Source organism: Tupaia chinensis, unplaced genomic scaffold (assembly GCF_000334495.1).
Source record: "Tupaia chinensis unplaced genomic scaffold, TupChi_1.0 Scaffold143602_1, whole genome shotgun sequence".
Taxonomy (NCBI): Eukaryota; Metazoa; Chordata; class Mammalia; order Scandentia; family Tupaiidae; genus Tupaia; species Tupaia belangeri.
Window position 1 is genome coordinate 1,117,493 of NW_006203448.1, and position 20,806 is coordinate 1,138,298.

A 20,806-nucleotide genomic window follows, 5' to 3' on the forward strand; every position below is an offset into this window, starting at 1 on the left:
GAGATATTTGATTGACTATATAAAAAAAATTTAAATAAAAAATATTAAAAAAACAGATGCTATAAAAAAAAAAAAAAAGAGAGAGAGAGAATCCAGAAAGTATTGTAAATAGAAGAAAATGTATTCTAGATCCATACGTATTACTTTGATTAAAATAAAACATTTAAAAGTATTCTCACTGTATTTTGACTCATTTTCTTCTCTGAAATCAGTCTTCTTACATATACATATGTGTTCTAACTCTTGCACTCATTTTCCAGTTGTGTTGAGAATGCCTAAAGAGGAGTCTACCCCCACAGCACACGTACCACAGCCAGGGAGAAGCTGGGTGGTGAACAGAGATGCTGCCCTGAAGAGTTGTGGGGCTAGCCCCAAGGGCAGCTGCCTTACCTTCCCCCCATACCCTCATAATACCACATTTTCAGCATCTAGGTTTAATGAGCATTCCACAACAATTGTGTAGGATCACATGTTTTATTAGGATGAACCCAGTGTCCTTAGCATCGCCGTTCTCTGTAAACTTTGGAATAGTAGATGAGAATCTCTGAGGGAGTTACCAACACTTAGAAACACACATCGCAATGTTATGTTGTGTAGAAGAAAATACACTTGAGCAGGCACTCACATTTTAAGTGTTCTGTGAATCGTTAGGGCCTTTGTAGAACATTGTAATTGAATACTTAGTGCATTCAGATCTCTCTGTTGTGGGAGTGTCTCAATAATTCTGTAGCCCTTTTACTTTTAAGATTATATTCTGAGCATTTTATGTCATTTTATATTTGAAAGCATGACTTTTTTTTTTTTTTTTAAGAGATTTTTGCTGCAGGATACATGTACTTACCAGAGAGACAGAGAGAGACAGAAAGCAAGAAATCACCCCCTGGGGGATATGGCCTCGCTGCAATCCCCTCTCCTCCGTTCTCCTCTTGGGATTTGGGGCACAGATACATGCGCCCAGTATAAGATTTGAACCACTGGGTCTGTTCTGGGACTCAAACCACAATCGACTATGTGAGAGTCCAGCAACGTAACCATTGTGCCATCTGTTGGTACCCAAAAAACATGATTTTTAAAATAAATTTTAGTGTAGTTTAATTTACATATAGTTAAATAGTTTTGCTCACTTTCAACAAAAGTTGCATTCATGATAAAGAATATTTTCATTGCCCTAAAAAGTTCCGTCATGCCCATCGGGACCAGTCTCCTCTGCCTCTTCTACCCACTCCTAGTAACCACTGATCTGTTCCAGGTGTGCTTTTTCATGGTGGTATAACAAAATTTCTTCTGTAGAATCTGTCCCTTTGGTTGGACTTTGGTATATTTCTTTTTTTTTTTTTTTTTCCCATTACTGGCTGTGCTGTGCTGAATGCTGTCCTATGTCTTGATGTATGTGTAGGGTGAATTGTTAAAAGTGGAATTGTGGCCTACATAACAGGAATCCTTAGACAATTTGAAAAATAGCTACACAGTCATCTTCTGGTTTGAGTTTTTCTGCGTGGTATTTCTTTTCTTTTTTTTTTTTCTTTTAAAAAATTATTTAACTTTATTTATTTATTTTAATTCAACCAGGGAGAGACAGAGTGGATGAGACAGAGAGAGAGAGAGAGAGAGAGAGAGAAAGTCGCCAGGTCCGGGATTCGAACCACGGTTGGCCATGTGGGAGTCCAGCGTCCTTAACCACCACACCACCTGCCTGCCCCTCTGTGTGGTATTTCTGTTCCAGGGATGGGTTAGAATCAGGCTTTGAGGGATCAGCAGTTGGCGTAATGGTTATGTTGCTGGACTCCCATGTAGCCGACTGTGGTTTGAGTCCCGAACCCAGTGGCTTAAATTCATGCCAGGTGCATGTCCAAGATCCCGAGAGGAGAATGGAGGAGAAGGGATTGTGGCATGGCCATACCCCCAGGGGATGATTTGATTTCCCGCTTTCTGTTTCTCTGTCTTTCTGGCAAGCAGGTGCCCTGTAACAACAACAAAAAAAACTCTCAAAAAAAAAGAATCGGGCTTTGATAGGAAACCTTGTGTCAGCCTCACCTGCCCGGCAGTTTCCAGGTCTCCCTGTTCTTTGATTACCTTTGTTCCAAAGATTTTCCCCTGGTGGCTGCTCTGTGCCTGGGCTTTTGTTGATGGGATTTTTGTTTCAAATTAGTTTCTGTTAATATAAGCATTTTAAATAGGAGAGTGTAGGTTCGTAGAACAAATGGCTAGTTCTGCATGCACTGAGACCGTTTCAGACTTGGGCTGACGTGGTTCTGCTTCGTTCTTTGAACTGAACGGCTCTGTGGCCAGTGCGGAGTTGGCAGTCTTAAGTGTTTAATTGATTTGATTGTATAGATTAGAGTTTACCTGTCTTGACGACTTCCATTGCCTTTTACAGGTGGAAGAGATTAGAAACTCATGATGTTGTAATAGAGTGTGCCAAAATATCTCTGGACCCTACGGAAGCCTCGTATGAAGATGGCTATTCTGTGTCTCATCAGATCTCGGCCCGCTTTCCTCATCGTTCAGCTGATGTCACCGCCAGCCCTTATGCTGACACACAGAATAGCTATGGTAAAAAAGTGAATTTGGTACTTATCTGTTTTATAACGTTGTCTCTGGATCACATTATCTTGTTTGACTTTCTTTCCTTAGAGTAAGACTTAGTTCCTAGAACTTTCCCCCAGATAGTTGAAATTTGAATTTGCCTTTGTTTTTCTTCTAATGAGTTTCTAAACACCTGTAATGTGTATTGGCAGATTTGGAGATGTGCTGCCAACACTTAACACGTAAAATGGGTTCAAGGGTCTTACTTGTAGGGAGTAAGAGCACTTGCCTGCTTTTCAGACATGGAGAGTGTAGCCCTCTGGGCTGTAACGCCGACAGGGCAGCAGAGTCTGGACACATGGGAACTGGTCTGTGTGAAAATAAGGCTTTACCTGCGGCTCTTTTCGCTGGTGGTGCCGCCCAGGTGCCTTTTCACGGGAAGGCTTAGCCTGATGTCAGACCTTGCCGAACTCTTATTTCCCAAGAGCATTTAGAGAACCTTTAAAGTTACTTTGCTACTAAGGGTGTTGGGAAGTCTTTCAGATGTGTAAAGTATCAAAGGACTTCAAAAAGTTCATGGAAAAATTGAAGTTAAGAGTTTATTTTGGTACAAAAATTTGAAATCCAGTTTTTTCATAAGTATTTTTCACAAATTTTCAGAGACCCACCATGTAGAGAACGGAATACTGTCAAGTAGTCTGGAGGACTGTGGGTTTGCTGAGAATTCTCCGAAAGCTCACTAACACCCCGTGTTCTTCTCTTTCCTCCTAGGGAGTGCTACTTCTACCCCGTACTCCACCTCTCGGCTGACGTCAACTGCGCCAGGGCAGCTACCTCAGACTCTGAGCTCCCCCTCTACACGGCTAGCAGCTGAGCCGCCACAAGTACGGAGTCTGATAGCGCCTGCCCTCTGTCCTCTGCTAGCACTGAAGCTGACCTGGTCAGGACGTAGTCTGTGGTGGGGAAGTTCCACATGCTCATTTCAGGGCTTGCTATGAAGTATTCGTGACGCTAGCAAAGAGCGTTACTCTTGTGTGGGTTCATCTTGGCATGTAGGCTTGCAAAAATGCACCTGTTCTCTTGATAAACCTTTAAAGAGATACCTTTCTCCAGCTGAAAAGGCCAACTGTAAATGTAACAGCCCTGGAAATAAACCTCGTGGGTGTCTTGGTCTTCACTGTTGATGTTCTTCATTAACTTCCTAGGCTACTCTCTGGAGCCCATCGATGGTTTGTGGTATGACCACCCCTCCAACTTCTCCTGGAAATGTCCCACCTGATTTATCACACCCCTACAGTAAAGTCTTTGGTACAGCTGGTATGTACGTCTGAGGTTGGATTCAATTGGTTGATTTGGGCCTGCCTTTTAACTGTTGCTTAAATCTGTTAGTGAGTTCAGGGGTTACTTACAGTAAACCTGTTTGGAAACTTAATGTGAACTCTGGGGCTTTAGAACATGGAAAGTGAACTAAAAAATGAAGAGAGAGATCTAGGTCCCCAGAAGCTTTACTGTAGCAGCTCTGTCGAGAGTAAGAGTTGGGCTGAAAACAAGCGAGCAAGTTGTTTTCTTCATTGGGCTCAGTGTTCAGATGCTGTTCTGCCCTTGTCTATGAGCAGGTGGAAAAGGAACTCCTTTGGGAACCCCAGCAACCTCTCCCCCTCCAGTCCCAGTCTGCCATTCAGATGACTACGTGCACATTTCACTGCCCCAGGCCATCGCCACGCCCTCCAGGAAGGTACGTGCCAGCTCACCTCTCCCGCTGCTCGGGCACAAGGATTCCCATGCAAACCTCACTTTGTGAAGCCTAGTTGTGACAGAATTCTGACCTAAAATGCAGTGGGCCAGCACAGTTGAAAACAGACTAACCAGCAGCTCTCCAAGTGCGATCTGCTTACCCTGAGGGTCCGGAAACCCTTTGGCGGAGTGCGGAGTGTGATAGGTCAGACCTGTGTTCATAGCAGGGCTAACCTGCGTCTGCCCCTCCTCTGCAGTGGCATTTGCACTGTGGTACAAAAGCAGTGGTGGATCAAATGGGCACTGTTGCCTATTCAGAGCAGGCACCAAGCTGTCCTAGTAGGCATTGTATTCTTCCTGGACGGTTTGTTCAGTTTACAAAAAGTAATAGTAATGTTCTTATGAATGTTCTGTAGTAAGTACTAGAAATTACTAATTTTGTTGTGGCAAAATGGGAGTATGCATAAAGTATACCTCCTGCATTCCTAAGCATGATGGTAACCCCAGGCCCTTGTTAGAGTGGGGTTGAGTGCTAGCCTTGCTGCTTACCTTCAGGAGCTCTGTTTTCACCCGACGGACTAAGTAACTGGCAGACTGGTTATTCAGACTTGGATATTTAGCAGGCAATTTCTCTTTTTCTTTTCTTTCTCTTCTTTTTTAAGTTTCCAGAGGACTCACCTGCTCTCCAGAGAGAGATAGGAAGTGGCAGAGAGTGTACCCCCGTGAAGGCATGGGGCCACACCACAGTCCCTTATTTTCCACATCTCCATCCTGTTGGGATTTCAGGCATGCATGCACCCCAGCATGTTTTTCAAGCCTCCAGGGTGAGATTTGAATCACAGTCGGCTGTGTTACATCTGGCTCCCTTAACTGTTAGGCCATGGGCCGCCCTTAGGTGGTTTCTTAAGTGATAAACTGAGTCTTTCAATTCAAGATAAACAACTGATGATATTCGTTATCAGTATTAAATTCAACTTTTAGGTGAAAATTAGGATATTAAAACACTTGTATCAGGCTGGCCCCCTAGCACAACACTTCAGAGCTGTGCATGGGGACCAGCAGATGGCGTAATGGCTATGTCACTGGACTCTACCATGGTTCGAGTCCCGGACCCGGTGGCTTAAACTCACACTGGGCACATGTGCGTACATGCCCAAGGTCCTGAGAGAAGAATAGAGGAGAAGGGATTGTGGCATGACCACCCTTCCTAGGGGGTGATTTCTCACTTTTTGTCTCTTTCTTTCTGGCAAGCACATGCACCTTATAGCAAAAACCTCTCCCCCCCCAAAAAAAAAAAAGAAAAGACAAACAAAAATCTTTCTACCGTAGTTACAAGGAAAAAGATAAGGAGCTGTGCTTGGGGTGGGACCAGCAGATGGCATTATGGTTAAGTTGCTAGGCGCTCATGTAGTTGACTGCGGTTCAGGTCCTGGACCTGACAGCTTAAAACTCACATCAGGCATGTGTGCGAGTATGCCCAAAATCCTGAGAGGAGAATGGAGGACAAGGGATTGCTGCATGACATCCCGCCTAGGGGATGATTTCTCGCTTTCTGTCTCTCTCTGTCTCTTTGGTGGGAACACGCTCCCTATAGCAGAAATCCCTCTTTAAATAGGAAAGCAGCAGTGTATAGAGAGTCAGATCTCACATGGCTGACCACAGCTTGAATCCCAACCCTGGCGGCTTGAAAAGAACACTGAGCGTGTGTGCGTGCATCCTCGAACTCCCAGTGGGTCTTCTCTCTTTCTCTCTCTCTCGTAAGTGCATATGCCCTCTAGCAGATTAAAAAGAAAGAAAGAAAATAAAAAATATTTGCATCTGGAACCAGCAGTTAGTGTAATGGCTATGTTGCTAAACTCCCATGTAGCTGACCCGCAGTTCAAACCCTGGACCCGGTGGCTTAAACTCACGCCGGGTGCGTGTGCGTGCGTACCCAAGATCCTGAGAGGAGAATGGAGGAGAAAGGATTGCAGCGTGGATATCCCCCCGAGGGGGGCTTTCGTGCTTTCTGTCTCTCTGTCTCTGTCTTTCTGGCAAGTGCATGTGCCCTATAGCAAAAACCTCTCCAAAAAAAAAAAAATTTGTACCTGCCAGCAGGACTTACTAGCTTCCCCAGAACTTTTATGACAAGTTTGAAAAGCTTTAGGAAGCTCGTTAATCTTTTGTTGTATAATGAAGTATTTCAAAATTTAGAAGATTGAATAACTTAGAGGGCCAGTATTTTCTAAGTGTTCAGTATAGGATGTCGGTGCATAAAACTATGTTCAGAGCACAAGGCAGAGCGATGGATCTTAACACAGTATGAGCAGTTCATTAGGGATTTCAGATCCAGCACTGTAACCACCTCTTAGGAACCTGCCACCTGTCGCGTTTGGGTATAACAGCAAAGACGAAGACGGCCAGCCTGATGAGTTGGGAAGTCTGTTAACACATGCTGCTTTTCAGAGCCACTTGTCTTTGAGCCCCAGATTTTCTTTAGTAGCTAAGTAGCATATTGCAGCAGGCTGTATGTAGAGGCAGATAGGACCCAGCTAGCCGTCTGTCTTTCTCTCTTTTTTCTTTCTTTTCTTTTCTTTTCTTTTCTTTTCTTTTCTTTTCTTTTCTTTTCTTTTCTTTTCTTTTCTTTTCTTTTCTTTTCTTTTCTTTTTTTTCTTTCTTTCTTTCTTTCCAGGCAAAGTAGAAGCAACATATTTTGCAACAATTATTTCTTCCAATGAATGACTTGTAGATCTTTCCCACCCTTGTTAGCAGATAACTTCCAGCTGGACTGTTACAGGTTAAGATCAGAATGTCCACACCATACTTGTTTTCTACCCAAGGTTGCACACAACACGTACATCTTAAAACATCTGAAAGGTTTCATCCCAGTCATGGGAAGAAACTTCACATTTTACACAGGCCATTCCGTTTGGGTTCGGACAGAGCCAAGACTCAGGTCTGCATTGGTGCCAGTTTATATAGTAGCTACATTGAATTTAGTTGTTTCACCCTTTCTGTTTCACTTTTCCATATACTTAAGTGACCCTTCCTGCCTTCAAGGTAGGAAAGTAATCTTCTAAAGAGAGCCACACATCTAAAAAAAACTTCGGTAAATTGGACTAAAGTGACGCTTAAGAAAAATAGCTCTCGTTTCTGAGATTCCTAACTGCTATAGTAGAGCTGATGGAACAAACTCCTCAGGCAACCTAATTCACTGCAGTTAATTATAGGTTAATCTGACAGTTCCGCAAGCCCAGTTGAGGCCCGTTTCACTTTCCCGTTGTCACAGTACCCCTAGTGTTCTTGTCTCCCTTACTTGTACCGTCTGCAAACATACTTTGATAGAAAACCAAAAGCTATATAGTGTGTCCAGCTTAAATCCTTAATCTTCAAGATATCTTTAAAGCTTGGGAACATTTGAAAGCCGTAAGTAAGCATGAACATCTTCCATAATATCAACTTCACATCGTACATCTAACATTGAAACAGGAGCAAGTGCAGAATTTATACTCATCTTTTAATAGGCAGTACTTCCCTCAAGCTGCCATCAGTTGTTTCATCTGACTTTTGAAGTTCTACATTAAAACATGGTTACCTTTGCTATAAAATAAAAGCAGCTATAATCCTTAAAGTATCTCTATGATATGTGCAAACCACTTATTTTTTAACTCGACAAATCACAGACTTTGAACAAGCTCTCCTCCGGGTGACACTACACTTAGCCAAGATGAATGTGAAGCAGGTATTATTTTAGCTTAACTACACTGACATTTACACCTCGAAGAAACAGAATATCCTATTGACCTGACACATTTGATTTGAGTGACAAGATTCAAAGCCCCCCCCAAAAAAAAATTTAAAAAAGACAAGGAAGAACTACCTAATAGATTTCAAATTAAGAATAGCAAAGGCAATTTAAGTGTTGACATGGCATAAGTTTCTCTCTTCGTGGCTCTTAGATGCTTACAGACAAGGGATGAGCGTGTCTGCTTAGATATTTGAAATACAACTTCATTCTGACTCTAAACGAAAGGAATGGGAATGACAAACAAGGTTTCGCCACTGAGTATTGGGATGTGACGGTAGCAGTCTTCTATTTGAAACTCAATAAGGAAAGAGTTGCATTCCAAAATAGCTAAATATGAAGGTCCAAAAATGAAGGTTTTGTTTAACTGCTGCATTCACTCCGAAGCCCATTCGTCTCCTTCAGCATCCCAAAGATGAAGCAAATGTTCTGCTAAGCTAGTAACAAGTGGCATACACACTGCACTGCAGATGTCACAGGACAGTCGCCTCTAAAACTAGGCTTCTGACGTGGGACTCCAGCGTCAATCTCACAGGTCATCATCCTCGTCTGGGAGAGCGGTTGTCTGAGCAACCTCCAGGTTGTGCTCATACTGTGTGACCCGGGCCGGATCCATGGCCACCTCTGGCGGGGCGAGCGCGGACATGGCGATGAACTCCAAGCTGGGGTCCCCAGTGAGCTTCCTGGCAGCCAGAGGAAGGGCTTCTCAAAGCCGTGGCTGCCCTTGGCAGAGAGATCATAGTACTGGAGGTTCTTCTTTCGGTAGAAGACAATGAATTTTGCCTTCACTTTCCTGTCCTTGATGTCCACTTTGTTGCCACACAGCATAGTGGGGATGTTCTCACACACGAGGACCAGATCTCTGTGCCAGTTAGGCACATTCTTGTTAGTCACCCTTGTTGTCACATCGAACATTATGGTGGCACACTGGGCTCGGATGTAGTAGCCGTTGCGCAGCCTGCCGAACTTCTCGCCACCGTGCCCCACACGTTGAACTTGATGGGCCCTCTGTTGTTGTGGAAGACGGGCGGGTGGACCTCCACACCCAGCGTGGCTACGTACTGTCAGGTGCCGCTTCACGAATGTGGTCTTCCCGGTGCCACCGTCACCGACCAACACCAGTTTGAACTGGACCTGGGGCTCTCCTTGTGCATCCATGGCGTCTTTCAGAAGGGTCTCCGCGCCCATCTGACTGAGGCTGGAAAGATGGCGGAAGCGCGATTCAAATGCCGGAGACTACTAGCTGTCTTAAGCCAGCTATTAAAGAGATTGCAAAAATAGGAAACAATTCTGTTCTTTACACTGAATTTATTTTTGTTTTGGAAAAAAAGTTTTTTTTATAAGATGTACGTTATTTACATTAGTATATTAATGGGGTGGTTATTTTTAAGTGGGTTAATAAATACTGCTTTAGTTTCTCAGTTTTAATTTTCTAATCCAGTAACAATCAGTAGATATAAACATGTAAACGAAAACTCTTAGGATTCTCAGAGATCAGATTGTTTGGGAATTACTGGGTTAGCCTTTAAACTCCTTATAGCATGTTAGAGAATACGTAGAGCATGTTTGGCCCCATGACATAAATGGTACTTACCTTTTCAGGAAGAGAGAACAGATTCTACAAGGCCATGTCTACACCGGCAACCACACCTTCCAAACGACAAAGGATTAGGTAAAATCTCTGGGTAACCCTAGGCCTCGCTTATCTCTTCTAATTGGATCATATCTGTTTAAAAGCAAAGTTGAATGAAAACGGGGGCTGGTGGGTGGCATGATGGTTAAGGCACTGGACTCCAACATGGCCAATTGTGGTTCGAGTCCTGGACCTGGTGGCTTGTTTTCTCACTTTCCCTTTCTCTTGCTCTCTGTCTCTCTGATGAAATTAGAAACAAAAGTAATAAGTAAAATTAAATAAAGAATTTTTTTAAAAAAAATGTTGAATGAAAACAAATTCTGGAATGCCACTAAACACTGCATCCTAGAAATAATAAAATAAGTAGGAAATACTAAAAGCCACTCTAATAATCATATCAAAAGAGCTTTTAAGCTTGCCACGAATTACTTGTAGCCATCTTGGGCTAGTCAGCTTACACAGTTGGTTTTATCTGTTCTTTGAACATTAAGACCTAAGAATTATGTTTTGTGGGGTTATATTTGGTACCTTTAATTAGATTACTTACACTCTCTTGCCTTTTGTATTAGCCCCAGGAGAGAGTCAGTTCAGTTCTGGAATGATTACAGAGTTTGTTACAGAGTTTGTTACAGTGTAAGCACTTTTATCCTGACAGGGATTACAGTGTATTTCTTTGACTTGAGTTGTCATTGTTTCTTTTTAGAAGAGCTACCTGGCAGCAAAGGTTCTGTCCCTCTGAGTGACCTTCCAGCATTTTTAGGTGATCTGGCCTCTGAAGAAGATAGTCTTGAAAAAGATAAAGAAGAAGGTAATATGCTTGTGATTACAGTGAAAGGATAAAACTTGACCCTTGTTCTGCTTATAAACTGGGCTTTAGTGTCAACCCTCGTGGACTTGCTTCATTGTTCTTCCTGTGGGGAAAGGGTGGGTGTTACGTTCTAGGACCTCTGCTGGGTAAAGGGTGCCGCATTCCCCTGCTTGGGTGGCACTAGCATGTGGCAGCATGCAGCCCCAGACTGAGTGTTTACTGGGGTTTCTCTTGTCATTCTTCTCCTTTTCAGCGGCAATATCTAAAGAACTGTCTGAGATCACTACAGCGGAGGCCGAGCCAGTGGGTCCTCGAGGAGGCTTTGACTCTCCCTTCTACCGAGACAGTCTCCCAGGGTCTCAGCGGAAGACCCATTCAGCAGCCTCTGGTGTCCAGGTCACCAACGTGAACCCTGAGCCTTTACACTCCTCCCTGGACAAGCTCGGCCCTGACACACCAAAGCAAGCCTTTACCCCCATCCACCCACCCACTGGTGGTGCTGATGAAAGTCCTGCCAGGGACAGGGGACACCAGACTTCTCGGGAGACCAGTATCCTCACTCCCAGCCCTTGTAAAATTCCACCTCAGAGGGGAGTAGGCTTCGGAAGTGGTCAGCCTCCCCCCTACGATCATCTTTTTGAGGTGGCATTGCCAAAGACTGCCCATCATTTTGTCAGCGAGAAGACCAAGGAACTGTTAAGGAAAGTGAAAGGAAGCGTGGAGGAAGACTACGTGCCTTCCACCTCCCCGATGGAAGTACTGGACAGACTGGTACAGCAGGGAGCAGACGCACACAGCAAGGAGCTCAGCAAGTAAGGGGTCAGGCTCTGCTCGGTGTGGAAGTACAGACAGCGTAAGGGTGGGGACAGTCGCTCCACACTCTCCCCAGAGGTAGGGCCTCCGTTTTGTCAGACGTCCTTCTCATCTGCTGCCTTTTCATCTATGTGGACATTTGTAGGCTCATAAATGCACATAAAGTTGGGATAATCCCCTCGTGGTCATTTCAGAATAAGTCTTTTTAAAAAAAATGTTTATAGGTTTTTGTCATAGGGCATGTGTGTTCACTAGAGGGAGACAGAGAGAGGAAAAGTGAAAAATCATCCCCTCTCCCTAATGAGAAAGGCCGCAATGCAGTCCCTCTCCTCCATTGTCCTCTTGGGATTTGGGGCACACATGCACACACATAATGCTTGAGTTTCAAATCACTGGGTCTGGGACTCAAACCATGGCCACATGGGAGTCCATTGCCTTAACCACCACTCCACCTGCTGGCCCCCCAAATGTAGGCTGTTTCCTGCCACTCTGAAGACACTCAAATTCTTACTTCTCTTTTGGACTCTGAAAATTGGAGGTTAAAAGTGAAGTTAAGGTGCTATCCCATGGCCTGGTGGTTAAGGGAACTGGATCCCACGTGGCCAACCACATGGTTTGTGTCTGGACCTGGTGACTTGAAAAAAATGGTAGGTAGATGTGCATGCATACTCAAAACCTCGACAGGAGAAGTGGAGGAGGAGGGGTCACGGTGCAACCATGCCCCCAGGATGTGCTTTTCCCTTTTCTTTTTCTCTCTCTTTATCTCCAGCAAGGGCATGTACCCTCTGACAAATTAAAAAGAAAAATGAACTTCCGGTATTTGAAAGAACGTAAGAATGTCTGTCATAATGTTTCCCCCATCTAGTAAGAAATTACTATTTTCTATTTCAGTAACATAGTTCTTTAAGTGGAAGATAAATTCTTCAGCATTTTATGAAAGGTCAGGTGGCCCCCATCCCCAGAGACACACAGACTTTCTTAGAAAGAAATCTGAGACACTCTTCGACTTTCTTATATTCCCTTGCCAAGGGCATTCAGGGAAAGGGAAGGGAAGCGTCCAGCGTTTGACTCACCTACTGTTCCTCCTCAGGTTCTGGGGGGTGCTTGATTTTATTTAGCTTCTGTGTAGTAGCCCAGGGTGGAATTTGACAGGGATTGCAATATTTAAACTTCCTCTTTTGAAGTGAGATTTGGTGTAATAGGCTCAGGAGGTAAATAAAGTAAATAAACGACCTACTTTTTCCTTAAACTTGAGTAACAATAGCTTCTTCTTTTTTTTTTTTCTTTTCTTTTTTTATACACCATAGATTAGTTTATTTTTAACACCTGTCATGCCATAATTTTATACACCATAGATGAGTTTATTTTTAACACCCGTCATGCCATAATTTTACAGGGAATAGGTTCCAGTAGCTCAGGCTCTTCTCCTTTGGTTCTCACAAAGTGTCTTCTCTGGGTGGAGCAGGCTAGTGCTTCAGTTGAACCCAAGTACCTTTCTCTTTGGCTTCCTTCTTTTTCTTGTCATTTTCCTTCACATGTTTTAGGAAGCTGTCTCTGCTCTTAGAATGCTTAATATGCTCAATATGCATACTCATTCTCTCGGCAAGATTCTTGCCCTTCACTTTTTTTTTTTTTTTTTTTGCAACAATGCCAACAGCATGCTGGGTGACATTGTAGACTCTTCAGTTTGGCCATGGTAACATTTGTGGGGTATTCCTTTTTGAACAGTACCCATTCCCTTAATGTCTACAATATCACCTTTCTTGTAGATTCACATGTATGTTGCCAAAGGAACAACTCCATGTTTTCTAAAAGGCCTAGAGCACATGTATCGGGTGCCTCTCCTCGTTCCCTTTGTGTTCGTCACTTTGGTGAATTACTAGAAGATGGCGGTTTGGGCCAAAAGGACGGTAACAGTAGCTGACTGAACAGAGCTGTGCTAGGCATATTTCCACAGAGGGGTGAAAGCAACTGTGTTTGGCCTCCCAGCCTCTTTGGAGAGCAAACTCAGAAACAGGCCACAGAGTGAGTGACATGAGCTCAGTGTAGGGCTGTCCCATTCTGGACATGTGGTCACACACAGGGGTGCCTACCCCTTCCACCCACAGCAAGGCTCCTCCTCTGACCCCAGGAGGACTTTCAGTTTGAAAATGATTTATGCCATTGAAGATTATGGCCAGGAAGGAGTGATGTAATCTTGCTGCAGTTAGAAGTCCCAGCGAGTGTTTTCTAGGCGAGATCAGTAACTCTGTTACTCACTTTCTTCCTAGGCTATCTTTACCCAGCAAGTCTGTGGACTGGACCCACTTTGGAGGTAAAGTTGTCACTGTAGCTCCAAATCCAGCCCCCATGGTTCCTGCTTGCCCGTTGCCTTTTCTGGCCTTGAAGGAGGTACCTATAGGTGACAGCTCCCGCTGGGCTGCTGCAGCAGCTAAAGCATCTCAAGTGTGGCAAAGTCAGCATTTCCTATTTTTGAAAAGTTGAAAGTACCGTGTGCTTGAGAGTAGGAGTGCAAAAAGTGCAGACTTCACACCAGGCCTCCTGGGGAAAGACCCACGTGCAGTGAATGGTGCTGGAGGTCTTGATGGGAGAGGACACAGCCGTGAAGGAGGGGAGGGCCTTAAGAGAGAGAGAGGGATACTGGAGTAGGTACAGATGAGTCAGGTCCGAGGATGAAAGGGACAGCGCCCTCAAAGAGCTGCCCCGTGGTACAAGGTGAGGTGGTAGGTGTCTTTCCCAGGTTCACCGTGCAGGGACTGGTGGTCCTCGCAGAGCGAGTATGATAGATGGTGCTTCTTACACTGACAGCTTGTGGGACGGGGCTTGGCTGAAGGTGATTTAGAAGCCAATCTGTCACCCCCTCTCTGCTTTAAAATCAGGCTCTCCTCCTTCAGATGAGATCCGCACCCTCCGAGACCAGTTGCTTTTACTGCACAACCAGTTACTGTACGAGCGTTTTAAGCGGCAGCAGCACGCTGTCCGGAATAGGCGGCTCCTCCGCAGGGTGATCAAGGCCGCGGCCCTGGAAGAGCACAATGCTGCCATGGTGAGGATGGTGGGCGGGGTGGGCGCAGTCTGGTTGGTTTGGGGTCCGTGTGCTAACTTGCAAAGAGCAGCAGCTAGGTGAGGTCAGAAGCCTTTGTTCCACCCCTGCCCCTGCTATGGTTCAGGTAGGGTGCCTGGTATCTGAGGTAGGGTGCAGGTGAATGGCTCTCAGAACCACAGGACAAGTGACTTCATGTATGTGTTTGTGCTTGTAACCGGCTATAGGGATAAAGTGGTCCAAAGGTAATGTTTCCAAATGTGAAGCCAGCTCCCCTAAAGCCGTTTCATAGCATGAAGTTTAAGGGTGTGTGTGTGTGTTCTAGTGGCTGTGAAGCCAGCCAAACCCGAAGTATGATTCTTGCCTTTACCAGTTGTTGCCTTCGAAGAGGAACCTTTTGTAAGATGGAGACAGTCATAGCAGCACCTACTGTGGAAGGCGGGGTAGTTAATGGAAATGACGTCAGTGAGCACGTGCTCGGTGTCACTGCATTCAGTAAATTTCATCACTTTATTGAATGTAATTATTGTCGTATGTTAGCAGTCTTATTCCGGTGTTAGTGGTTAGGACTTAGAAAGTATTGGAAACAAGCTGACTCCCAAGACACGTTCTTTAAGCAAATTATGATTCATCTGCTCATGTGAAATTTGGAAAACCGTGACCTAAAGCCAAATACACACAGTAGGGATTCTGGGTTTGTAGTTACGGTCCCAGGGTTAGCTTAGGACCATGTAGATGACATGCGTTAGACTTGAGCACTGCCCGGGTGGGAAGGCAGCTCCACTGACAGCATTTCTGGTCCCTGCTAGAAAGACCAGTTGAAGTTACAGGAGAAGGACATCCAGATCTGGAAGGTCAGTCTGCAGAGAGAGCAGGCCAGGTACAGTCAGCTCCAGGAGCAGCGTGACACCGTGGTGACCCAGCTCCACAGCCAGATCAGACAGCTGCAACACGACCGTGAAGAATTCTACAACCAGAGCCAGGAATTACAGGTATAGTGGAACACGGCAGAGCATGCAGAGGAGGAGGACAGCGCTTCTTACGGTATCTCCACCTTGTTCGGTTTAACCGAGATAGATGCATTTCTTTCTGAAGCGTGGCAGTTGTATTTTATGTCAGAGAAATCTGATTTAGGGAAGGGGCTCCCCCTCTTCCTGGGTTCATAGCTCCCCTAGTATCTCTTTTAATTTTTTTCCTGGCTGTCCATAGTCAAAAGAAACATTCCAGAGTTCTGCTTATTAAGGAGATCTAAACAACTTAGTATGTATGTATGTCCTAACAGCTTGGTAGCTATTTGAAAATAATACACATAAAATTTAACAATGTTTAATTTCATTTTTAAGTAATTGTGGTTATTAATGCCACACTGCACCCTGTTGGGCACTGCACAGCATCTCAGTCTTTGGAATCATTGTGAACACTGACACCTGCATTTCCTGTTTCCTGTTGGTTTTCTCGCGGTGCTTTTATCACAGCAGTTTTCAGAAGCCCAGCTTTGCAAAGACATGACATCACCTGGACACACAGCCCCATCTAACACTGAACTGTCGGCCTCCTCTAGCTACTAGTGTTCACATGCTGTCCGGCAGATGTCGCTGTGTTTCCCTCAGGACAGAGAATGTAGACTGTCTCTGTAGCATCCCAGAGAGTTGCTGGGTAGCCCCAGGGCCCTTAGGCATACAGTTCAGGAACTGCAGATCTGGGGTCTTTTTTCCCTTTTGTTAGACATTAAGGAACTCTAAAATCAATCATAACACTTTAAAACTAAGAAGTCACAGCTTGATGGTCCAGGAACATGGAGTTCAGGCAGTAGGCATTCCCCGCGCTGCAGGTGCTCACGCCCAGGCGGGCCATGGCCTGGCCTGTCAGTGCTGCTGCAGCTGCATGTCTATGTTTCTTTGGGCAGACGAAGCTGGAGGACTGCAGGAATATGATTGCCGAGCTGCGGCTGGAACTGAAGAAGGCCAACAACAAGGTGTGCCACACCGAGCTGCTGCTCAGCCAGGTTTCTCAGAAGGTGAGCAGAGCAGGCCTGCGCCTGTGCCCACACTGCCTGCCCACCTTCTTCCCTCAGACGGGGTGTCCACGTGAGGGGTGTCCAACAGTGACTCTGCCCGTCCCCACACCTCCTCACTCCCAGGGACATCTGGCAGCACCTGGAGACGTCTTAGGTGCACAGTGCTGCTACTACTGGCTCCTGGTGGGCAGGGCTGGCGTGCTGCCAGATGCCCTGTGACATGACCAGGCAGTGCCTAGGCCGTCCGCCACTCTTTCTTATACCTGAATGTGAAATGTTCATTCAGGCCTGGTGCTGGATTCCCCCCTTTTGGGGATTCACTGTACTCTCTCTCCTCCTGGGCCTTCCGTCCCCACTCCGGTGGCCGTGTACCTGCCTGTCTTCCCCAGTCCTGTGCACGGGCACTGCTGAGGCAGCGTGTGGACACTGCTTCCCTTTGCACAGCACGATTTCAAAGTGCGCTTCTTCCGTCGCTGGCCTTGTGTGCCCCTCCATGCCAGGTTTTCTGCAGGGAATCTGAGACCATGGGGTGTGCCTGCCCCATGTGGGGCGGCCGTGTTCTTGCTGGCCTCTGCTCAGGGCCATTTACGACTTCCGCGTTGCACTTTTCTCACTTTGCTTGCTTGTCTGTTTTGGCTAGCTCTCCAATAGCGAGTCAGTCCAGCAGCAGATGGAGTTCTTGAACAGGCAGCTGTTGGTTCTCGGGGAGGTCAACGAGCTGTATTTGGAGCAACTTCAGAACAAGCACTCGGACACCACGAAGGTATGCTGGGGCTTGGGGGCCAGACCTCCGGCGAGAAAGCCCTGGGGGCCTTGGCAGCCTGTCTGTGGCACATCAAGCAGAATGGCTTTATGGCTCATTTCCTAAAATAGAGAGTTGGGTCCAGGTGTCCACTCCCCACTGTCCCTGGCCCAGCTGTCCAAGTACTTCCCAGCCATCCTGTGAGCTCGGTCCCCCCTTGGTGGTTGGTTTGAAGTGGAGGCAGGTACCCATGGGAGCTCCTGATGGTGACTGGTAGACAGGGCTGATACAGATGTTGCCCTCTCCCTGCAAATAGGGAGCCAGTCCTGCTTCATGGACCTCTTAGGACTTTGGGTATTTACTGGGGTACACATCAGTTTTCCTTCCTTCTCATGCTGATTTTTTTTTTTTTTTTTTGGAGAGATTTTCGCTATAGGGCGCGTGTGCTCGCCAGACAGACAGAGACAGAGACAGAAAGCAAGAAATCACCCCCCAGGGGGAACGGCCATGCCACAATCCCTTCTCCTCCATTCTCCTCTTGGGATCTTGGGCACACACGCACATGCGCCCGGCATGAGTTTTAAGCCACTGGGTCCAGGACGCGAACCGCGGTTGACTACATGGGAGTCCAGCGACATAGCCATTACGCTAACTGCTGGTTCCCTCTCATGCTGAATTTAATTTCTGCAGAGTAGTTAAGGCCTGGCCACAAGGCTGGCATTAGGGCAATCTCATGTTAATTAGTGCCTCACCGGTAGCGGTAGCGCTGAGGCAGTGGTTTTATGGCACTGTATAAATAGCCTTGGGTTACGTGGGGAACCAACTGGGAGCAGACGTCCGGTAGCAGGTGCTCAGGTGTGTCCTGTTGCTGCCCCCCTGCCCCCCACTGGCGCCTGCCTCCTAGGGTTTCTTGGGTGTCTGCTTTATAAAGCGTCTCTTTTGGCCAAACGTGGAATCTTAGAGCTGCAGATATATAATTTTCAAGTTCCTGCTTGTTTCTCAGCTGTCCGATTCTCAGACTCCGTTTAGAAGGATGCCAACTGTGGGACTTTGTGATACCGGCTACCACATATTTTGGAGGTATAATGACTTTGGGAAAAGCAGGGGGAGACAAACCTCAGGGCTGAGGACCCTAACAAAGCTCGCCAAGATATTCGTAACGTCTCCCGAGGGAAGTGCTGTTGCCCCCTTTGTGCTGTGGTCTGCTGTTTAGGGCCCCTTTCTCTTTGTCACCTTGAGCAGCCACCTGCCCAAAATGGGGTGGTGATACTGGCTCACAGTCAGGGTGCCTTCCGTTGTAAGCAACAAGACAAATGGAAGTGGCTAAACAGTAGGCGCTTACTTTCTTTCACTGACAGGAAGTCAGGAGGCAGCGAGTTTCAGGTGGGAGGAGCAGGCCCTTTCTACGTGTCTGCACTGCCTGCCTCATTTGTCACCTTGTCCTCTGGCTCGCTGTGCTCGCAGTTGCCAAGTGTGCACCACAGGTGCAGGTGGTGTGGCAGACAAGGCTGTCCCAGGGGAGAGCGTCTCCTTCTTAGGTCTCTCTTGGCAAGGGAACTCCCCAGGACTCTACCGCACTACCCGGCTCTCTTGCTGCCCAGGACTGTCATCTCCCCACCCCTAGCCTAGTTGTTGCATTGCCCCTTGGACCTGGAGCTAGGGTTACTCTTGCAGTCTAGGGAAGGGGGAGGAGGAGAGGCATAGATCTGAGAGTTGGGGGTCTTGGCGAAGCTCCCATAGGGCGGTTGTGAGGGTTAGCGAGCGCATGCACATTTCTGGTTCTGTACCTCGCCTGAATATCCAGAAATGAATACCATCATTTGTGACGGAGGGAGATGGGTGGACCTAACGCGTGCTGAAGTCTGGAGCCTCTGTCTGCAGCTGGAAAGCCATGTTAGCTGAGGCCCAGTTCTGGGCTTCGGGCTGTCCACTCTACACTGAGGATGCTTTGGGCATCTTCATGAAAGCTCATCGCTTTGTTCCTGTGGCTTACTGTCTTTAAAACAAAACAAATGGGCTCAGTTCTGGGGTATGCAGATATCACCACCACTTGCGAGGTGGGAAGCCATGGAGGGCCAGGTGTGGTTCCCTGAGCATTCATGACATGGTTGTGTGTACCTGTAATCCTAGCTGATTGCGACGGCATGGGCCTCTCAGAAAGCAGACCCGTCTTTGTCTCCCTCTCCTCCTCCTCTTTCATAAAGGCGAGGGGCACACATACGGCAGCCCAGCCACGGTAGCAGGCAGGCGAGAGCACACGAGAGGCCAGGGTTTCGATTCCCAGCTACTCAGGAAGCTGAGAGAGGAGGATCCTAGCATAGTGAGGTCCTTATCTGTAAAACAAACCCAAAGCCTTAAACATGTGGCAGATTGTATGTCACATACATTTTACCACAGTAAATAGCAAACGTAACTGCAGCACGTGCTTGTCGGAAAGTCCCCTCCCCACGTTCTCTGAGCGTCAGTGTGTACCTGCTTGGGTATGTGAGCATGCCAACCTGCTGGCCCGTGGACAGACGCGGCTGTGCTCGAACGCCCTGCCCCATTCGGGCCATGTCCCTAGCTCTACCCCAGCTCATGTTAGAGAGAGTGGAGAAGGACGCAGAGCCGGAGTTCCGCTGTGTGAATGTTATGCTCAAACATCTTCGTGGTCGTCTTTTTTTTCACTGATACTTAGCATTCCTAAAAACTTAGAAATGTCCAGTACAGCTTTATTTATGATTGTTTCCTCAGCATTAGATGGAACTGTTTACCATGTTTTGCTCTTTAAATACGCTGTTATTTTTATTTCTCATGATGGAGCATGTACATGTGCCCTCGAGAGAGGGTACCTTCCACAGGACTTGATCACGCCCCAACCCTTTCCCTAGTCCTGCGGGAGTGTGTTTCCATGTGTGTGGTATGTGTCCAGCCTGACTGGGCAGGGCACTTACCCCACTGTTGTCATGTGGCTTCCAGCTGTGCCACAGAGGCTGGGCCTGCTATGCTTGTTTTTATGGAAAATTCATGTTTCAAATGTTCCTTAAGGGTAGATTTCAAAAAAAGTATAAAGTACTAACTTAGATTTCTTTTTTAAAGGAAGTAGAAATGATGAAAGCTGCATATCGAAAAGAACTAGAAAAAAACAGAAGCCATGTTCTCCAGCAGAATCAGAGGCTTGATACCTCCCAGAAGCGGATTTTGGAACTGGAATCTCATCTGGCCAAGAAAGACCACCTCCTTTTGGAACAGAAGAAGTATTTAGAGGATGTCAAGCTCCAGGCAAGGTAACTCTCATCGGGGAAGGTTTTGGCAGCCGTGTGTTCTTTGTTGAGTGGAACTCTCCACATCTGGGCTGGTCTGTCTTTCAGAGGACAGCTGCAGGCTGCAGAGAGTAGGTATGAGGCTCAGAAGAGGATCACTCAGGTGTTCGAGTTGGAGATCTTAGACCTATATGGCAGGCTGGAGAAAGATGGCCTCCTGAAGAAACTTGAAGAGGAGAAAACAGAAGCAGCTGAGGCAGCCGAAGAAAGGTAGGCACCGAGAGTTGCACCAGTGGCCTGAGATTAGGCGGCCACTGACAGAGTCAGACACTTTGCACCCGGTGCCAGAGGCAGCTGCAGCTGTTCAACTGGGGCTGTGCCCGTGGCCCGCTCTGTTTCAGAGCGCCCTCACTGTCCTCTCCTGGATGGCCCAGCGATCTTCTCATGCTCCTTTTAACCTGGCC

General features: G+C 46.6%; 1 protein-coding gene and 1 pseudogene across 5 annotated transcripts in view; one reads left to right on the top strand and one right to left on the bottom strand.

Annotated features, from left to right (window-relative positions):
* The window catches only part of TSC1 (TSC complex subunit 1), a 67,876-nt gene that overhangs the window by 41,383 nt on the left and 5,687 nt on the right, over positions 1–20,806 (top strand). For all 5 annotated transcript variants that reach the window (XM_006164307.2, XM_006164306.3, XM_006164308.3 and 2 more), the window contains 14 exons: positions 2,378–2,553; positions 3,298–3,410; positions 3,732–3,843; positions 4,143–4,261; positions 9,647–9,716; positions 10,381–10,485; positions 10,739–11,297; positions 13,569–13,612; positions 14,178–14,344; positions 15,151–15,333; positions 16,248–16,358; positions 16,999–17,121; positions 20,179–20,366; positions 20,451–20,612. In XM_006164307.2, coding sequence (XP_006164369.1) covers positions 2,378–2,553; positions 3,298–3,410; positions 3,732–3,843; positions 4,143–4,261; positions 9,647–9,716; positions 10,381–10,485; positions 10,739–11,297; positions 13,569–13,612; positions 14,178–14,344; positions 15,151–15,333; positions 16,248–16,358; positions 16,999–17,121; positions 20,179–20,366; positions 20,451–20,612 — 2,232 coding nt within the window. The remainder of the gene's footprint in view (positions 1–2,377; positions 2,554–3,297; positions 3,411–3,731; positions 3,844–4,142; positions 4,262–9,646; positions 9,717–10,380; positions 10,486–10,738; positions 11,298–13,568; positions 13,613–14,177; positions 14,345–15,150; positions 15,334–16,247; positions 16,359–16,998; positions 17,122–20,178; positions 20,367–20,450; positions 20,613–20,806) is intronic.
* On the bottom strand, positions 8,574–9,202 carry LOC102483060 (GTP-binding nuclear protein Ran pseudogene; annotated as a pseudogene).